The sequence below is a fragment of the Malus domestica genome, chromosome 16, assembly GCF_042453785.1.
Source record: "Malus domestica chromosome 16, GDT2T_hap1".
Taxonomy (NCBI): domain Eukaryota; kingdom Viridiplantae; phylum Streptophyta; class Magnoliopsida; order Rosales; family Rosaceae; genus Malus; species Malus domestica.
Window position 1 is genome coordinate 11,183,216 of NC_091676.1, and position 18,138 is coordinate 11,201,353.

The window sequence follows — 18,138 nt, forward strand, 5'->3', positions numbered from 1 at the left end:
TGTCCTCGTAGCTTGGAAATGCTCAAACCGTAGCGAGAAAACAATGTGTCAATAGCATCCTTTAGTGAACTTGAAGTAGTGTCGGTAACATGTTGGATACCCACAAATCTTTCAATTACATGCCCGTTGTCATCCACATAACGCAACACCATAGCCATTTGCTCTTTCACAGACACATCACGTGCTTCATCCACCAATATTGAAAAGAATCTATCTTTTAGACCATCCATGATAGCATCAAGTGTTTCAAGGGCACATGAATTCACAATTTCTTTTTGAATGGAAGGAGCTAGTAATTTGAGATTCCCCGGAGCATTTTCCATCACAACTTCTCTAACTTTATCATTATTATCTGCAAGGAATTGCAATAACTCCAAGTAATTTCCCCTATTGCTTGAAGTGGCACTTTCATCATGGCCACGAAAATGAAGACCTTGTCGCAATAAAAACTTAGTGCACTTGATTGAAGCAATCAAGCATGTGCGATAAGCCTTACGAGCTTGGTCAGAGTGTTTGCTCACTGCCGTTTCAATATGTGTAGCTTGATTCATCAAATTTGTAGCAGCTTCTCTAGCCTTATTATGAACACTCCCAACCGGTCCAACATGCATCTTAAATCTTTCTCTCCCTTTCTTCCAATTCTTAAATCCATCTCCAGTGAAAGCTTCACTACCCACTTGTTCAAAATTGGTTTTAAAGAGATAGCAATAGAGACAAAATGCCGCATCTTTAGATACACTATACTCCAACCAATCAAACTCATCAAACCATTGGGGAATGAAGCGTCGATTAATTCCCGACATATTAGTTATTGGGAAATTATGACCTCTAGGTTGACAAGGTCCTTTTTTGTAGATATAATCTTCGGACCTCATCTCTTATATTAGCGTCATAATCTATTATTCGAGTTCTTAATCCAGGATCCGCTTGAAGATTACCCAAAACATCATCTAACTGACTTTGTCTTGAACTTGGAGTTCTTGATAACTACCGACAGTATTTGAACTATCAACATTATTCGAACTACCCGAACCCGATGATGACTTTCTCTTAAAAAAACCGTTCCATAATAATGCTTGCTACATATGCAAAATATTCAAAATAAATACTCACAATATAAACAAACCATAAACATAATCAAAATAAATATGAATTGGATTTCAATTAAATTAAATATCTCATCTTGCATTCTACATATACAAAATAATGAAAATAAAAACTCACAATATAAACAAACCATCAATATAATCAAAATAAATATGAATTGAATTTCAATTAAATTAAATATATTCTACATATACAAAATATTCAAAATAAATACTCACAATATAAACAAACCATAAACATAATCAAAATAAATATGAATTGGATTTCAATTAAATTAAATATCTCATCTTGCATTCTACATATACAAAATAATGAAAATAAAAAATCACAATATAAACAAACCATCAATAAAAACTCACAATATAAACAAATCATCAATATAAACAAACCATCAATAAAAACTCACAATAAAAACTCACAAAATAAATATGAATTGAATTTCAATTAATTAAATATATTCTACATATACAAAATATTCAAAATAAATACTCACAATATAAACAAAGGGAGGAGATGGAGTTGGAGCCGCCAGCAGAGGAGCAGCAAGGGAGGAGATGGAGTTGACGTTGAGGGTTTGGGAGCAGCAGCAGCAAGGGAGGAAAGGAGTTGAGGGTTTGGGGGAATTGAGTTAGGGTTGGAGGATGAAAAATTGGGGCTTTTGATTGTATAGGAGTCGGGTAGGAAGGCTGGGACTGGGGGGGACACGGTGGGAATTTTTTTTTTTTTTTTTTTTGTTCGGCCTAGCCCAAAACGACGCCGTTTTGGCCAGGTCATTTAAAAAAATTTCCTGGGCCAAAACGACGCTGTTTTGCCCGTCTGTTTTGAAAAAAAAAAAGCGCGCGCGAGCGCTGCTTCTTCTTCCTCTTCCTGCCGAGCTTCGTTCAGGATTTTTGTCGAACACTTGGCGTGCGAGTCCGACCCCGACGACCCCGACGACCCCAGCTCCAAGAGGTCGCATATGGGAGCTTCAAGGTTGTTTCCATGGTTTCCAAGGGGTCGTGCGACCCCGACGACCCCACTGTGGATCCGCCCCTGGTAGCAGTTATTGTTTTTCACGTAAATAAAAGAGAGGTTCTTGGTCTCTCTTCTCGGTGTGATTCCAAGAAGAAAACCAGTCCCATTGAAGGTTGTATTGTATCAAACACCAGAGAAGAGAAGGCTAATCCTAGTACCCATGCAAGATGTCTTCGACTATCATTACATGTTGATTGTAGTTCAATGGCTTAACTGATCATGTTTTGGCTGTGAAGTAAGAAATAAGTTTACACAGATCCCTTCACTTATCATCTTATCAAGATAAACCAAGGCCTCATCTAAACCTACCCAATTACAAACGCCCCACACAATATATACTGGAATAAGCTACTCCATCTGGTTGCCACTCCTTTTCTGCACCAACTTTGTCGAAACTCTAGCAGTGCTTATCGAACCTTGCTTGCAATTGGCATATTTATCGTGTTATATGTGATGGCATCAGGCTTCGTTCCCTTACCAGCATCTTTCCGAAAGCTGCATAGCCTCCTTGGTCATTCCAGCGTGGCAAAAACCATTCAAAATGGTATTGTAAGTTACCAAATTCAGTCCACTCCCTATTTCCTCGATCTCCCTAACAATTCCTTAAGCTTCTTCGAATCTGTTAGCTTTGAAGAGACCGTCCAGTAACTCATCATACGTTGTAAGTTAGGCAAACACCCATGTTTCCTATACTATCGAGCATCTTGCCAGCCCAATCTACCTTTCCATCGGCGCATAACCCTGTGATAAAATGTGTTACATGTAACTGTATTTGGAGGACAACCTTCAGCAGACATATCTTCTACAGGATTATGAGCTTGATGAAACATAAAATTCCTACAAAGAACGTCCACCATGCTGGTATACGCTACAACATTAGGACGGCAACCACACGGTTCAACATGTTGTTCCAAGTCTCAGATGCACCTACCAAGACATTTACCGACGAAGTGGAAGCCAGGGCCCGGATAACTCGATTTTGTTCCATGAACTATGTGTGCTAATGGCTTAGTTCGACCCAAAACTTGAGATAATGAGTGTAATCTGAAAAATGATTCATAAGTGGTTGTTAATGGGTGTAATCTGAAGCAAACTTCAAAACCCTAATCAAATGACCGCTAAAAGATCAATTTTTTGTGTTCTGGGACGCTCGATATCCAATTAACGTTGAAGAATTTGAGGGCTTTTTATGGTTGGGTTGCAGAGAAGATGGCTCCAAAATACAGTCCAAGTGAAGAAGAGGAGGACAGAAATGGGATTTCATGTTCAGTAGGTGGGCAAATTATGAAATTTGTAAACTTTCGGGGCAAGATTGGAAAATTAATCAAAAGAGGATTGACGGGTCGGACACTCCGACTTGGACTCGGTTTCCTTCAAAGACCCATAAACCCAATTAGGCAAAAACAAAGCTCTCATTCGTTCTGCAAACTGGAAGAACAGAGCCCTCCGATCGCTCCTCACTGTAAGTTCATCTCTGCAATTTCTTCAATTCCTTTGTGTTGGATTTCAGCAAATTGGATGATAGTTCACAAATATCAGATCTTGTACCACTAGGTTTTCGATAATTACACTGAATCTGGAGTTTGGGGGCAAGGTTTTAATTTTTGTAAATTTTAATTCCAGAACAGGGGGGGGTGGGTTTTGAATTTGTAGAAGTTCAGGGTAATTGTTTGGAGTTTATGTGACTCTGTTTCTGTTGATGTGTAATTTTCATGGTGTGCGATGTTAGTGGTTGACTTAATCTGGTTACTTTACTGTGCCTATACTATGAAAAACCCTAGACCTAGAAATCTTTGGGACACTAATGGCTCGTTTACTAATCCGTAAGCACACTGTGCCTATACTATGAAAACCTTAGACCTAGAAATCTTCGGGGCACCGAAAAAACCCAGTTCAGTTCCTGCTGAGTGATCGATATCAAGCGTCTGATTTGGATTTCAGGTGCGAAGATTGGCAATTTGCGGGACTTGTTTTAGCTGTTTATGTGCTGTTTATGCATCGAATTCTCGATAATTTAGTTCATCGTAATCTTGCAAAGCAGCAATGAGTCTTCTATGTGATTGTAGAACTTGTACTCTATAGATTTCCCCTCTGGTGGAAATTTCAGATTTGCGATATGTTTGTGAGTGTAGCAAATTCCTGGGAGTTCCGTACCATGTGTTCTGAAAGTTTTGTGTATATTTGCTTCCTCCACAGTTTTACCTGTTTGAGCTTGTGTTCTTTTTCCCTATTACGCTATGGTCTGTGTTTTTATGGACTAGCTGCTCTGTTGAACTTGCATTAATTACTTATTCCAATGACATTAGGCTGATGGTTTATACAAAACTGAGGGGAAGGTTGGTTCGTTTTTGTCTTTTTCTTCAGGAATTAATTCTCAGCTCACAGAAAGAAGAAGGTATGGGTGCGTCTGAGAAGAAATCTAGCGAGGCCGCATTTGATGTGCCAACCCTCAACGCTGAAAATTTACAAAGCAACATGAAAATTATATATTACAGGTTTGTTTGACAACCTCATGGCCCATCATGAAACCTATTCTATGTCTCCCATGTGTTGTTATGTGGACTTGTTAAGCCTCAAAATGTTGCTTTCTATGTCAATCCATCAGTAATCGATGATAAATTATCTTGCTAAATGTTGGGAGGGATCACAGTTCCATGTATTACTCATGTCGGTTTCACGTCTGGCTAGTGTAACTGTGTGACATAATGACCTTGTGGATGAATCATATAGCATGCGGGAAGATGTCAAACCAAATGATTTTTTATCTTCAAAACGTTTTCATGCTAGAAAATACATTCTTATAACTTTCCAGGTTAATACTTAAATGTCTCCATTTTTCCTTCGTGCAGCCGAACATTTATGTCTATCATCGGTGGGGTCATTGCTGGAATTTTGGGATTCACTGGCCTTACTGGATTTATTTGGTATTTTCTTATCATGACCGTCACCTCGGTTGGACTCATTGCCAAGACAGGGTTTGCAGTTTATTCATATTTTGATAGCTGGAACCAGATTATACTTGATGGCTTTCTGGGCGGGCTTTTGTCATTCGTGTTGTTCTGGACATTTGCATATGACATTGTGCACATATTCTGAGGGATTATCAGCTACACCTCGAATGAAAGGTACCCTGTGCTGCTGCTAACTATTTTCTATTTCAAGAAGGGTCTGAACCCAATGCTGCTTCCTGCAATGTAGTCTTTTGCTGCCCATTTGAAAATGGTCTTTAGTTATTTGTACCAAACGAATGTCGTTGTAGGCTTTGTTCACCCTTTCCAATGATTACCGCTTAGCTAAAGGGCATAGGCTGCTTGGTGATTTCTGGAGAACTTTTTGTTTTAGGTCATGTTTATGAAAGCTGTTTTTATCTTTGGATTTAGTTTTCTTTTAACCAATTTGAATGTTGGACAAAGGCTATTTTGAGGCCGCCTTTGAGCCTTAGAGAGCACAGCGGCAACTTTTCACGGGTGATGAATTATTTAGGACTAGGGGCTTGTTTGAGATTGTATTGGAAGAACGAAAAGCGCTTTTTGCTAATAAAAATGCTTCTTACGTTAGTAAAAGTGCTTCCTACATAAGCAATTTCAAACAGGCCCTAGTTACTTTGCAGGTGTTTAAAATCTTTATAACTCCAATATTTAGTTTGTCTCATACAATATTGTATGGGAGAGATGGAACATACGTGCTCGAGTGCAGAAGCGAATGCTCTGTTCAACTCCGAATGCTTCAAATGTTTGCCGCAAGTTGCACTCCATAAATTAACGGGAAGGGAGTAAATTGCACTCAATAGTTCATATCTACACGGTAACAGCCATGGCTCCAAGTATTTTTGCAGTAGCAAACTAGTAAAAACGTCGACATTTGGTAGTATTAAGTATGACAAAACGTATATCCTCCTGATTGGAGGTCAAATCAATTCAATTACTCACCCTTCCCTATACAATTTAGGTACCGAAATCTAATACTATTACAACGTAGACAAAAAAAATGTAAAACAGAACTGGTACAATCATCTGCATTTCGATTAACAACCCAGTGTTCTCATTAGCAGCCGATGAATTGATATCCCCACCGGGCTACGGATGCAAGAACTCTTGCGGTCGAACAGTATTTTCCCGTGACACAGACACCTTGAGAAGCAACTGGCCTTGTTTTGTTCTGTATCTTTTACATATTTGATTGCTCAAGCCTGTGGAGATTGAAGAGTAATAAAATCGCAGAGTGAGATGGGAACCATGTGAGAACTTTTGGTCTAAACAAATGAAGCAGGGAAACACCCGTACTACCATTTTGAACAATGTGAAATGGGCTCGGACTTAATTAACTAACCAATTCGGAGGCATAAAACTTACCAGTATTTGGGGGATTTTTAGGAAGACGAAAGAGATGAAGTACAACCCACATGAAACTGCGGTAGCTGTAACTATGTTGGAGACGAGGCGCTTGTTATCTTTACTAGGTACAAATGCTATTTTCAATGTATTTGTCAGGTCGAAGAGCCTGTAAGAGATCTGCATTATAGCAAAGTTTGAACCATGAGAAATAGAGTATCTTCTTCTGATTACAGCAAATAACGTCATTTACTTACAGCAACGTATATGGCAGAAGTGAGCATGAAGTTCAACATTGGGTAATCCGGGATGATAGAAAGCAACAACTTAGGCTGAGCATCAGGGGTACTTGATCTGCAAAGTCACACAGAAACCAGAGTAAGAAAGGTATCTGCCAACATAAGTATGTACATAATCGGAAGTACGTATACAATGCGCCACCACTTCTCATTGACCAAATATTTGCTGACAAAGGGGGGTACTTGAAACATTTGCAAAGCCGGTCTTATTAGTGAAACCTCAAACGTGCTGCAGGAACAATTAAACGCTTACCTTAACCAGACGTGGAATTGCAAGATGTAGGTCTCCAGGGTGATCTTTCCAAGCCATCTGATAAACCAAAGACAATGTCACAAGGACAAAAAGAACAGAAATTTTAAATATAAAAGAACCTTCAGAAATTACAGACAAAGGCGCATTTTCTAACTAAAACTAAAAACTGAAGCTACCATAATGTTTTAGAGTTAAACCTGATGCTGTCCAAAGCAAATAATACTCTAATAGGTGAGATAAAATAGATTAAAAACAGAGATATCACAAGACAGCCACTCACGCGAAAAGAGTCAAAGAGTAGCTGCGGAATTGCTGCGTGACATTTCGCAAACATATGTAGACCCTGATAAACAAGAACAAGATGCTATATTAGTAAATAGGATAACTTACATACAATACAATTTGTTAAAGCATTGAAGGAGAGATACCATACGTTATAGGAATCCATGAGGTAAAAGGATGATATTTATTGTAAGTAAGCTTGTCCATCTTGTATATATACTCAAACCATAGGTATCCCACCTGGAAATTCAGACTGTCAGAGATCAATATTTAAGAAGCAGGGATTTTCCTGAATACGACATTATAATACCGTTAAGGCTATCAAAGAAACAGCTGATTTGATCGATGTTTTACGCTTCCATTCTGCTTCCTCCAGTTTCTCCATCCATCTCTCAACCTATAAAGATATATGCCAATTGGTTAGCTACTGACTCAAAAGAATGACAAAACCTAAACAGATGCTCTCATATTGAATCCACCAGTCAAGTACGAAAAATTACACCAATGACAAAACTGGACTGGAAAATGGGGGAAATGGACAGGATTTTAATCAAGACTTACAGTTGGATGATAGTAAGCATATATCATTCCAATTATCCATATGTATCGATCAAGGCCCGACCGAAAATGCCATTCATGTAAGAGGGGTAAACCTGGTTTCGCAGGATCTGTGTAGCCTGCAAATTTGTTTAGCAATTTTGGTCAGTGGTCTGCACCATTTGACATGGTAAATAAAGCTGTACCAGTTACTTACCAAGGAGGAATGTAAATGGCCACCAAAGCAATTCAAACACTCCAGGTATTTCCCACACCAAGATAACAACCAAGAAGCAAGCGGCGATTTTCACACCTATCACTGACCCAATTTCATTGTACTTGTTCATAATACCAAGTGCCCCATAAACCATAAGAGTGAATAGAGTGTGCATCGGACAGATGTAGTACAGCACGTAACTGTTGTTAAGGATAACGCAGCAAAACAGTACCAAGAAATTAAGCCGCCACATCATCTACACAACAAAAAGGAATGAGATGAGTTATATAAATGCTAAATATGGCAAACTCACCCACGCAATCTTAGAGATCTAGGAAACCCCCAATACCTGTGCAAACCTTGCTAGGCTGAAATCTTTGCGAACATAATAATAAGAAAAGTTTCCAAACCCAGTCATCCAGACATATGCAGCAATAAATACCCGGATTGCATTATAAATTTCTGTTGCAGCAAAATAGTGGTACAACAAAAATAACACCTGTGACATAGAGCAAAGAAGAGTTAGACCTCAATGATGATAAGACCGACATGGAAAGCCAGATGACTTGTATTATTAATCTCTATGACAAAAGCATGGTTTGGTGAACATACGTAAAGACCTAATGGTTTTTATATTGGACATAGGTACCAAAAAGTGCACATTTAACAAGTAAACATCATAAAAGATTACAAAATGACCAACCTGCATCCAGCCTTTCCACTCTTCAGTTTGATGCCTATTCAAGTAAAGTATAGCTTTCCCGGTTAAGGGAGACTTCTCATTATGTATCGTGAAAGAAGTCATTGCTGAAACTATGATGAGAAGGAAGTATAGAAATATGAAAAGATCCCGATTGTAACTCTGCACAAACAGAAGACATTCAAGAACATAAGGCTCATCACAGAAAGATATTTAAAAAAAGTTTAAATATAGATGATTTTTGGCAGTACTTTCTTTTTATCAAATATTTTGTTGAGAGACACTGCTTCGTTCGAAACCAAACATTGCCGATAATGAAGAGTGACATGTTTAACATAATATGACTAAGTTATCAATGTCACCTTTGTTGATGCATTGAAGAAATCCGTACGGTCGCATAAGTAGAAGTATGCTAACAGGACACTAAATTCAGATCTGTAAGAGAGACACAGAGAGGCAAGGTCATCATTCTGATACATTAAAAAAGGATATACCTTTTATTCAAGCCATGAAAAAATTCACTTACATTGCCCTAAGCGTCAGCCGATTATCAAGCAAGAAGGACGACTCCATCAACATGAACCTAAACACATATAATGACCGTTAGGTGTTAGCACATGGCTTAGCAATCATTAACTAACAACTCGGGGTCCAATGAGTGTCATTTACAAACCTGAAAATTGGCGGATATCCAGATGGAGTTCGAGCTTTCGGGGAGGCAGATTGAAGACCTCCTCCCTCCAACAAAACAGCTCTGTCATCCTCTTTAACCGCCTCCTTTTCCACTTCAACCAAATTCACCTCGGAGCACCTACTAATGTTAAAAACCAATCTCACTCAGCACAAACCCGAACGATCTCATTTCGATTACTCACATCCACAAAAACTACAAAAAATTTACACATACATATACATACAAAGTTTGAGCTTTCGGTAATGCAATGCTTAAATGCATAGAAATTAAATGAGCTAAAGCGCAACAATTGTTCAACTCACAATTTGGAAGAAAGTGAATTCTTCTTGTACTCCAAATACTCGGCATAAATCCAAGCTGAGATTATCGGAATAACTCCGAGCAAGAACGAAACCTGCAACCACACGGAACAGAATCATCACTATCTTTCAACAAAAATCACCACTTTATACCAAAATCAGTGACAAAATTACACTAATCCGAGAAGCAAGGGCTTGAATTCGAGCAAGATCTGGAAGAAAACAGTAGAAGCTGAGAAATCGAGTACCTGGCCGACAGTTACAGGGCTAAAGATCATCATCATCTTTGGAAGGCCGTGGATCGGACGGAGAGGAGAGATCAATGAGCAAGCATTTCACAGATCCGATTCGATCAGCGGCTGAAATCTGAGGACGCAAATGCAATGTCTGCGTTGTAATATACGCTGCGATGCAGAGTATTCAATTTAGAGAGAGAGAGAGAGCGTCGGAGGGAAGAAGAAGGTGAAAAACTACTGAGGAACAGAGACGCAGTGTGAGAGAGAGAGAGAAGAGAGAGAAGAGAGAGAGAGGGTGCGAGTTAATGAGTGACAACTGACAACCATACATGCTTGCAATTGTTTTCTTCTATTTTTCCTTTTTCTTTAGTGATAGCACCATTTCTTCTAACTATTAAATCGTTTCATTAATTAAATTTGTACCTTTCGATTTTTATGGGGCGTTGGATTTGGATCCGACGGTGTGGATGTGGATTTGCGGGTCTCACTTCTGATTTTTCATGAATTCTGCCTAAACGTGTAAATAGATCGGATTAGACCAAATACAACTTCATACAGAAAGAGATGGTAGCGTCCATGTCCATTGTTGCATTATCATGCGAGAGAACACCGTTTAGTAGCATTATAAAACGATATCGTGGTTGCAAATCATATCAGAGAACACCGTTTAGTAGCAAATCTAACAAACTTGATCCACTCACCTCCAGTTTTCCACTAGGGTACTACCAAATCGACCTCACATTGACCAAACTGGCCTAAAGGGAGGCTTGACAACTCATATTGAATTTTTATAATTACTGCAAACTACAAAGACAACTAATTTGATTTCACATTGCACAGAACGAGCTAAGAGTGATTTTCGGACGAATCATATTAATAACTAGATTTTCAATTTCCATTCCAAGATCAAATCATCTCACATTTTTCAAACTCACCGTAAATTTCCCTTTTTGTGTTGGTTGTCTTATTTATGTATTCAATTTTGAAGAGAGAGAGAGAGAGAGAGAGAGAGAGAGAGAGAGATGCAACACTAAACTTGTACCATCCAACCTTGCAATTTGGGTAATATCCACAAAATTCTATTATCTATTTAGTTTGAGGAAGCACTTGATTCAAGTAAATGGAACCATAATGCTTATAATAAATGTTTCCAATTTTGGGCTCTACCCACCTATCAAACATGTCCTATCATTTTTTTATTATATTTTTATTTTTATAGTCTTATCCTATTTCTATATTTTTATAATTTAGAGAGGTTTTTAAAACAATATGAATTAAAATAATATTGATAAAACTCCATATTTTAATACAAATTTGATTGGAGGATCCAAGGACCGACCATCGTCAAGATTCGTTTCCATATTTTAAGCAATGCCATTGCCATTGCCGTCTTGGATATTTTTATCAAATTTCTTTTCCTATTTTGTTTTTTATTTATTTTTTTTAGATTTTCCTATTTTATTTGGTCTACTAATTTTTGTCGGCGGATTTTGAAGAGTTCGGATCATTTTTGTTCACTCAACAAGGCCCAACAAAATCGTATTGTGCGACGAAATCTTAATAAAAAATATTTTCATTTTTTTTTTTAACTTTTCACGTATTTTTATTTATTTATAATTTTATGGACATAAAACTAAAGTAATTAAATAAAATCAATTCATATTTAACTTCAAATTACTCATATGTTATCAGCTATTATTCTTTAATTTGCAAATATTTCCTCTCAAAATATACTAATTGTGTTTTTATTTATAAACCCACTCTATGTCTAGTCATAGTTTAAACAACAAAAGCTCTTACTCAACGGATAATTATAAGAGCTGCACAAATCATAATCAGCAAATCTACTCGACTATGAAATTCATGGTAATCTAAGAAACTATTTTTTTTTAAATATTTTGAATTCTAAAAACACTTCATGCAAAAAAACACCAAATATATACTTCTTGATGCTTATTGCAAAAAGCATTTTGAATTTTTTTTTTAAATTGACTTGCATTTTTACAAAAAATTCGTGCCGAAAATATTTTCACTAAAAACAATTTTAAAAAAACTTCCAAACCTATACCTCCCCGTTTCAACTCTCAATCTCATCAATCATCATTACAATTTACAATGTCATTTGTGCAAAAATTCATATAAATTGATGATGGTTTATTCATTCACAAACTAAAAATGACGGTCCACCATTACATATAGAAATAGAATCAACCATCATCGGATTAGACATTCAGATCTACCAACCTTTCAAGTTCCAAGTCTCAACCAACCAAAAGTTCAAGAGTTCAAAAGGGTCCTACCTAATAAACCTGCAACCAAACCTACCAGATAAAAAACACAAGAGAATACTGAGAACACTATCAAGCTTAATCAAGTTTCTTAAACTTAAACTTACATTAACTTCTCTAACACCAACCTCTTTCAAATTGACTGAGCATTAACCACATATGAAAAGCTTCTTGTAAACCTACGAAATTTACTCCACCATCATACTACTACACCAACATAAACAGCACCACAGAATTCCGAATTCATCCTATCCTTCTTTCTACATGCGTGACGATGAGTTTAAGCGAGGGTGAGAGAGAGAGACTGACCCATTTTGTTAATGGTCCGTCCTCTAACCCCTATCGTTTGGAGGGTCTCTCATCGTCCTCTCCTCCATCACCATCGTCGTCGTCATCTGAGTCATCTTTGTCCGATCTCTTTCTCTTTGGGGGAGCCTCCACCTTCCCACCAGCATCATCGCCCTCCTCTTCATCTTCGTCAACTCCATTCTCTTCGGGCTCAAAATCGCTTGCATCTTCCTCATCCTCAGCGCGACCTACTGGGCGGACGAGGTACTCAGTTCCTAGCTCATCCTGCAGATTTTCAAAACATGTCAGCAGCAGTTGAACCAGCACATACCATAACAAAACAGAAACATACACAACGGACAAATGAACCGATAACAGAAGCTGCCATTCAAACAATTACAATAAACGAGCAACTACGACAGTCGGCATAAACATAGCTGGTAGCCTGACAGATCCGTTAGGCTTGTCGCTGTCAAATTCCGACAACGGGTAACTACGAAAGTAGACATAATTTGTGAACGAAGAACGGTAATCTCAAACGGCTTTAGGCCGAAAATCTTTTCGATTTAAAAGCAACACTAGCCACAGCGACAACAAAAACATATAAAAAAGCCAAATTTACACAAGGGTAAAAAGGAAAAGCTCTTCGATCTACTGAAAATAAAGGATCACATCAACAAGCAACAAAGAAACCAAATTAATCTGTACCAAAAAAGAAGAACAAAATTAATAAAAGGCTTTAAGAATAATTTTAAAAAGTTTTATGACAAGCCTAGCAGAGGCAGAGAAATAAAAGCTGCAAGAAAATATGATGGAGGACTTTTCTCTAAATTTGGCTAAAAGAGAAATCTTCTCACTGGAGGAAATAAATATTTAGAAATCTCAAATATAATACAAATTAATAAACTATATAGCCATGCTTCACTGCAAATACACAGACTAACAGATCGCAGAAAAATATTGGAAATCTAATTAAAATTAAAATATATATATATAGGAAAAAATCAAAAGAAAATTTAAATCCAACTTGAATTTCAAGGCCAGACCGCTAGAAAAATCATATTAATAATATCAAAAATTATTTCTTCATATAAACACAACAAAAACATATAAAAATACCAGATCTGTTGAATCGAAACCATAAATGAATAAATAAAAAAGAAAAAAAATCGAAAAATGTAAAGCTTGTGTTTATACCTCTTCCTCAGGCTCCTCGTCGTCGTCGTCGTCGTCGTCGTCGTCATCTCCCTCGCCATCGTCGTCGTCGTCACCGCCTTCGTCGTCCTCGTCCTCGTCATCGTCGTCTTCGTCGTCCACCGCGTGAACCGGAGCGCCACCAGACGACTGTACGACCTCCTGAACATCGTCGTCGTCGTCCTCTTCGTCGTCATCGTCGTCCTCTTCGTCGTCATCCGCGTCGTCGTCGTCGTCCTCATCCTCGTCAGCGTCCTCCTCCTCATCGCCTACGCTGTCGTCGGACTCGGACTCAGATTCGGACTGCGACTCGTACAGCTCCAATTGCTCGGCAGTCAAAGGCTTAACTTCGTTTTCCTCCACAACTTCCTCCATAGCCTTCATCTTCTCAAAGCTCACACAAATTTCCAGAGAAAATATGCTCTTTGTATTCTCGAGAAAACGAATTGGGATTCGATTTGGAAGAGGGAGTGAGATAGAGGGAGAGAGGAACGAGAGAGGAGCTGCTTGGTTCGCTCAAGCAGTAGCTCTGCAACCAGCGATCTGAGCCGCTGAAACGCGGGTTGACGCGGATAGGTGACGTGGGGGGAAATCGGACGGTCCTGGTGAGCCAATTTGTATTTCTGCGCTAACAGGGTAACGTGCTGCGGCGCTTCATGTTCACTTTTGTAATCAGATGCTTTGTCACGTGCAAGGAATGGGGTAGTCTGAGGTCACTAGGGTTAGGGTTTCTCTTTGGGTTCTCCAGATTCTGGGCCCATGTTATTGGGCTAGGCTCTTGGTCTATTTCGATTATTTTCTGGCCCATCGTTTTCAGTGGGTCATATGCTGTGGAGCCCCCACCTCCTCCTCGCGTTGTCTTTGTTTGTTTTAACTTTTGCTCAAGTTTTTTTTTTTTAGATATGAGATTGAATACTTTGGTAAAAAAAATTGAGATTGAATAAATAAATAAATAATTTAAAGTTGATATCAGGAGAAGTGCGTAGAAGATGAAAATGTGTGGATAATTATTTCCCTTTTTATTTATATTTTTTTGGGTTTTTTTTTTGAGGTTTTTATAGGCAAACTAGAATAAATATCGTCACTTAGTACTACATTATAATGGTATTTCTCTTTATTTGTAAGTGAGAGATCTTAGCTTTGGTTTTCATTAAAAGCAATTTCGAACCTTATTATTGGTTAAAATTGAATTTGAACCATATTATTGTTAGTTATTGTAAGATTTAGCTCTCTCTTACTTTTTTAGTGTAAATAATATCGTTTTGAACAAACATCATGTCACTTTTTTTTAAAGGAGTGTGCTATCCACACATCCCAAATTACTTCTCGCACACCCCTTGTTAATTTCTGTCCGTTGATCTTCTTCAAGTCATCCGATCCGACGGTCGAAAATTAGAATGGTGTGTGAGAAGTAAAATAGGGTGTGTGGATATCACACCCTTTTTTTAAAGTGCGGATATACTTTGTAAAAATCCAATAAAAATGGCAGAAAAGGCATGCATTATATGTTGCGCACTAGAGCATTTTCTCATGTGTACTTTCACCCATCGAAGATCCGTAGACAGTTTAAGGTAAGAATTTTGTTTACGACAACTTGCTTTCAAGGGAGCAAAAGATACAATATGTCCTTTTACCAAAAAAAAAAAAAAAAAGATACAATATGTCTCACGAGCATTAGTCAAAAATAACCATGACATGTTCACACTAAACACATGAGTTTAGTGGTATTAAGCTGGCAATATTTTATTTGGTTGCATTTGCACCACTTGTAATAATCTAAGCGCTGCAACCAAAAAAATATATATATATATATATTTATGGAGTCGTACACTTATTATCTATTAGATATGATTCATCAATGTATGTAGATTTCATCTATATTAGAAAAATGATATAAATAGACGATAAAAATAATATTTTAAGCATTAATATGAAAGAAAGCATGAATCTTTAGATGTGGTGGATATTTTGAATCAATGCCAACTAGGGTTTGTTAAGTTAAGGATCGTTCTCCTTATTAGGCCGAAGTTTGAGTATAGCTATTGGCAATCTCGCTTCGTAAGCGATCTGTAAAAACCAAGAAATGAGATAAGTCCCCATTTGTAAGTCCTCATAAAAACTTATAGTGCGTCTTGACCTTAGAATAGGGTAGCCTCCCCTCTCTCTAAACATTCTATCATTAAAATATTTTGAACTAGTTGAATTACAATTCTCTTATGAAATAATAGACAAATTACTAAAGTTATATATCAGTGACATTTCGTCTTTATTTGGTTGTTCATGAATAGTCATATGTTTATGGTTTGGTTTTTAATTGTTAGTTACTTTTTGGGTATTTCAATCAAAGGTCTTCATGCTCTATTGACATTTTGGTTTATTGGTAAACTTTCTTTTGGTTTACAGCTTACTACACAAAAAAGTCCCTACGAGCCACATGTCGGTGTCCTTATCTAACTTGCAAAATCATGGCAAAACTAATTAGTGGGCAAAATCTGGCTTTTTTGTGGAACATGGCCAAAATTTTAATTGTTGCTTTCTTCATAGCAACATCGTACACGATGACGAGAAGACTAACATGACAATAATTAATAGTGAAGATTTCTGGTTCGGAAATGCTTCTTTGAAAAATATCATCGTTATAAGCGGTTTTGGTTATATTAAAAGATTTTTAGCCAGCAAATTCTAAAACTTAATGAGAGTGATTTATTTAGGAGAAGTTATATTCGTGAAGGAATTTGCAATGTCTTCTGCCATTCAAACCCGATTAGGTGAGAATTCCAAATTCCTCTGCAAGAAAAAGAAAATTCAAAATATTAAGTATAAAATAAAATAAAAGATTGAGAATGACAGGGTATGGTGTTCAAAGCCTTAGCTACCATAGTAGAAAACCTCCGAGATGAATCCGGATCCTCTTTGGATTCTCTCTTTTGTAATTAAACTCATGTCCATCTAGCAAAGTTGCATGTTGCATTGCATGGGCGGAGCCATGGGACTCGGATGGTCCCATGCCAATCCTGACTTCTTCTTTTTTCACATAGAAAAATGGGAACTTTAACGAAAAGCACCCGGTACTGTTCACTTTAACGAAAAACCACATTTTTACACTAAAAAGTCAATTATGGTACTATTCACTTTACCCTTTATTTTGTCCTTATCATTAAAACTCAAAGTTTTCAAGCCATTTTCATTAGTTTTCCTTAGAAAAATTTGGTGGCTCCTATAGAATTTAGACAATCCGTTTCTTGTGAGTTTTGAAGATGACTTTAGGCTAGAATCAACGGGGGAGAGAAGAAGAAATCATAATGGCTTGGGGTTAGGTTTAAGGAAAAGGATAATGAGAACGAAACTGTACCATACCTAAACGACGTCGGTCGGTTGCTCAAACACGACAAAATAATTTTTGTAAGATCGAGAAAACGTTACAGACTAAGACATTTGTGCCCTTTCTATACAAAAATTATGACTCCACCATTGTTGCATTGCGAGAACATCTTCTGTTTGGGTGCCCTTCCCATCTCATCTTATTTGTGCGGTTACGGTTAAGCCACGTCAATATGTTATATTATTATTATTTTTTATCTTATTATAATAATATAAAATATTAATATAACTTAACCGTGATTGCACAAAATAGTAGAAGATAGAAAAGGCATCCAAATAGGAGTGTAGACAATCTACCTCCATGATATAAACGGAGTAGAATCTATGTCACTGTATGTTAAAATTGATATATATGTAACCTGACAGTCGTCCCCACATCAAATTCTTGACACCACCCAAATAAATCGTAGCTGGAACACGTGTCAATAATAATATTACCTAATAAGCATATAATATAAGACATATCCTACTTAATATTCCAACTTTGTTATGAACATGCTAGAAAGCCCTCTGCCAGAACAAAGAAGTATTTGAGAGAGATCATCTGTTAATCCATCATGTGCGCAGCAAGGTGGTACTCGGCAGCTTTCAGCTGTCTGGATTTCGAGTTCTCTATGCCGTCAGTAGGAATATTCCGGCGGTCGTGGACCGAAATATTCAACCTGTCGTACTTCACTTCTGGGTGGAGTTTGAACTTGCAGAGCTTCGGGGGGTTCGGCTTCTCAATACTCGATGATGTGCTGTGGACGTTGATAACTGTGGTGGAGTCTTTGGCCTTGGCTTGTATGCTTTGCTTCTTCTTTCTCTTCTGTGGTTGTACCCTTTGATTAATCCATGTTAATTTCTTGATTAGTTCTTATTTATATATATGCAGATATTTAGGTTGTGAATGTGTTAGTAAAATTTGTCGGAATTTGCAGAGAGATGTTGGGTTCGTTGGCGAAATTAAGTTGATTAATCAATACAATTTTGCGATATTTGATTGAGATGAGTTGATTCTGGAATTTGATTTGTGTTA

The 18,138-nt window shown here is 37.5% G+C and overlaps 4 protein-coding genes across 6 annotated transcripts; 2 read left to right on the plus strand and 2 right to left on the minus strand.

Moving 5' to 3' along the window:
• Positions 1-3,450: 3,450 nt before the first annotated feature.
• Positions 3,451-5,500, plus strand: LOC103403517 (uncharacterized). The gene is made up of 3 exons (XM_008342358.4): positions 3,451-3,583; positions 4,486-4,616; positions 4,971-5,500. The coding sequence occupies exons 2-3, from the start codon at positions 4,519-4,521 to the stop codon at positions 5,215-5,217; spliced, it is 345 nt and encodes a 114-aa protein (XP_008340580.1). The 5' UTR covers positions 3,451-3,583; positions 4,486-4,518; the 3' UTR covers positions 5,218-5,500.
• A 464-nt stretch (positions 5,501-5,964) lies between these two features.
• On the minus strand, positions 5,965-10,337 carry LOC103403516 (protein REDUCED WALL ACETYLATION 2-like). 3 transcript variants are annotated; one of them, XM_017323694.3, is made up of 16 exons: positions 9,982-10,337; positions 9,737-9,828; positions 9,414-9,554; positions 9,267-9,323; positions 9,103-9,175; positions 8,744-8,902; positions 8,390-8,539; positions 8,041-8,296; positions 7,848-7,963; positions 7,597-7,683; positions 7,438-7,526; positions 7,285-7,347; positions 7,005-7,061; positions 6,710-6,806; positions 6,474-6,632; positions 5,965-6,310 (listed from the first exon to the last, which is right to left on the minus strand). In XM_017323694.3, exons 1-16 carry the CDS (start codon positions 10,015-10,017, stop codon positions 6,305-6,307), a joined length of 1,638 nt encoding a protein of 545 aa, XP_017179183.1. In that variant the 5' UTR covers positions 10,018-10,337; the 3' UTR covers positions 5,965-6,304. The 3 variants fall into 3 exon arrangements, with proteins under 3 accessions (XP_017179183.1, XP_017179184.1, XP_028951297.1); XM_017323695.3 differs by having other exon boundaries at positions 9,414-9,551; positions 9,982-10,322; XM_029095464.2 differs by having other exon boundaries at positions 9,414-9,626; positions 9,982-10,239.
• A 1,765-nt stretch (positions 10,338-12,102) lies between these two features.
• Positions 12,103-14,706, minus strand: LOC103403515 (acidic leucine-rich nuclear phosphoprotein 32-related protein). The gene is made up of 2 exons (XM_008342357.4): positions 13,743-14,706; positions 12,103-12,830 (listed from the first exon to the last, which is right to left on the minus strand). The coding sequence occupies exons 1-2, from the start codon at positions 14,121-14,123 to the stop codon at positions 12,597-12,599; spliced, it is 615 nt and encodes a 204-aa protein (XP_008340579.3). The 5' UTR covers positions 14,124-14,706; the 3' UTR covers positions 12,103-12,596.
• A 2,880-nt stretch (positions 14,707-17,586) lies between these two features.
• LOC108169739 (uncharacterized) lies at positions 17,587-18,106 on the plus strand. The gene has a single exon (XM_017323614.3). The coding sequence runs from the start codon at positions 17,678-17,680 to the stop codon at positions 17,945-17,947; it is 270 nt and encodes an 89-aa protein (XP_017179103.1). The 5' UTR covers positions 17,587-17,677; the 3' UTR covers positions 17,948-18,106.
• Positions 18,107-18,138: the final 32 nt, after the last annotated feature.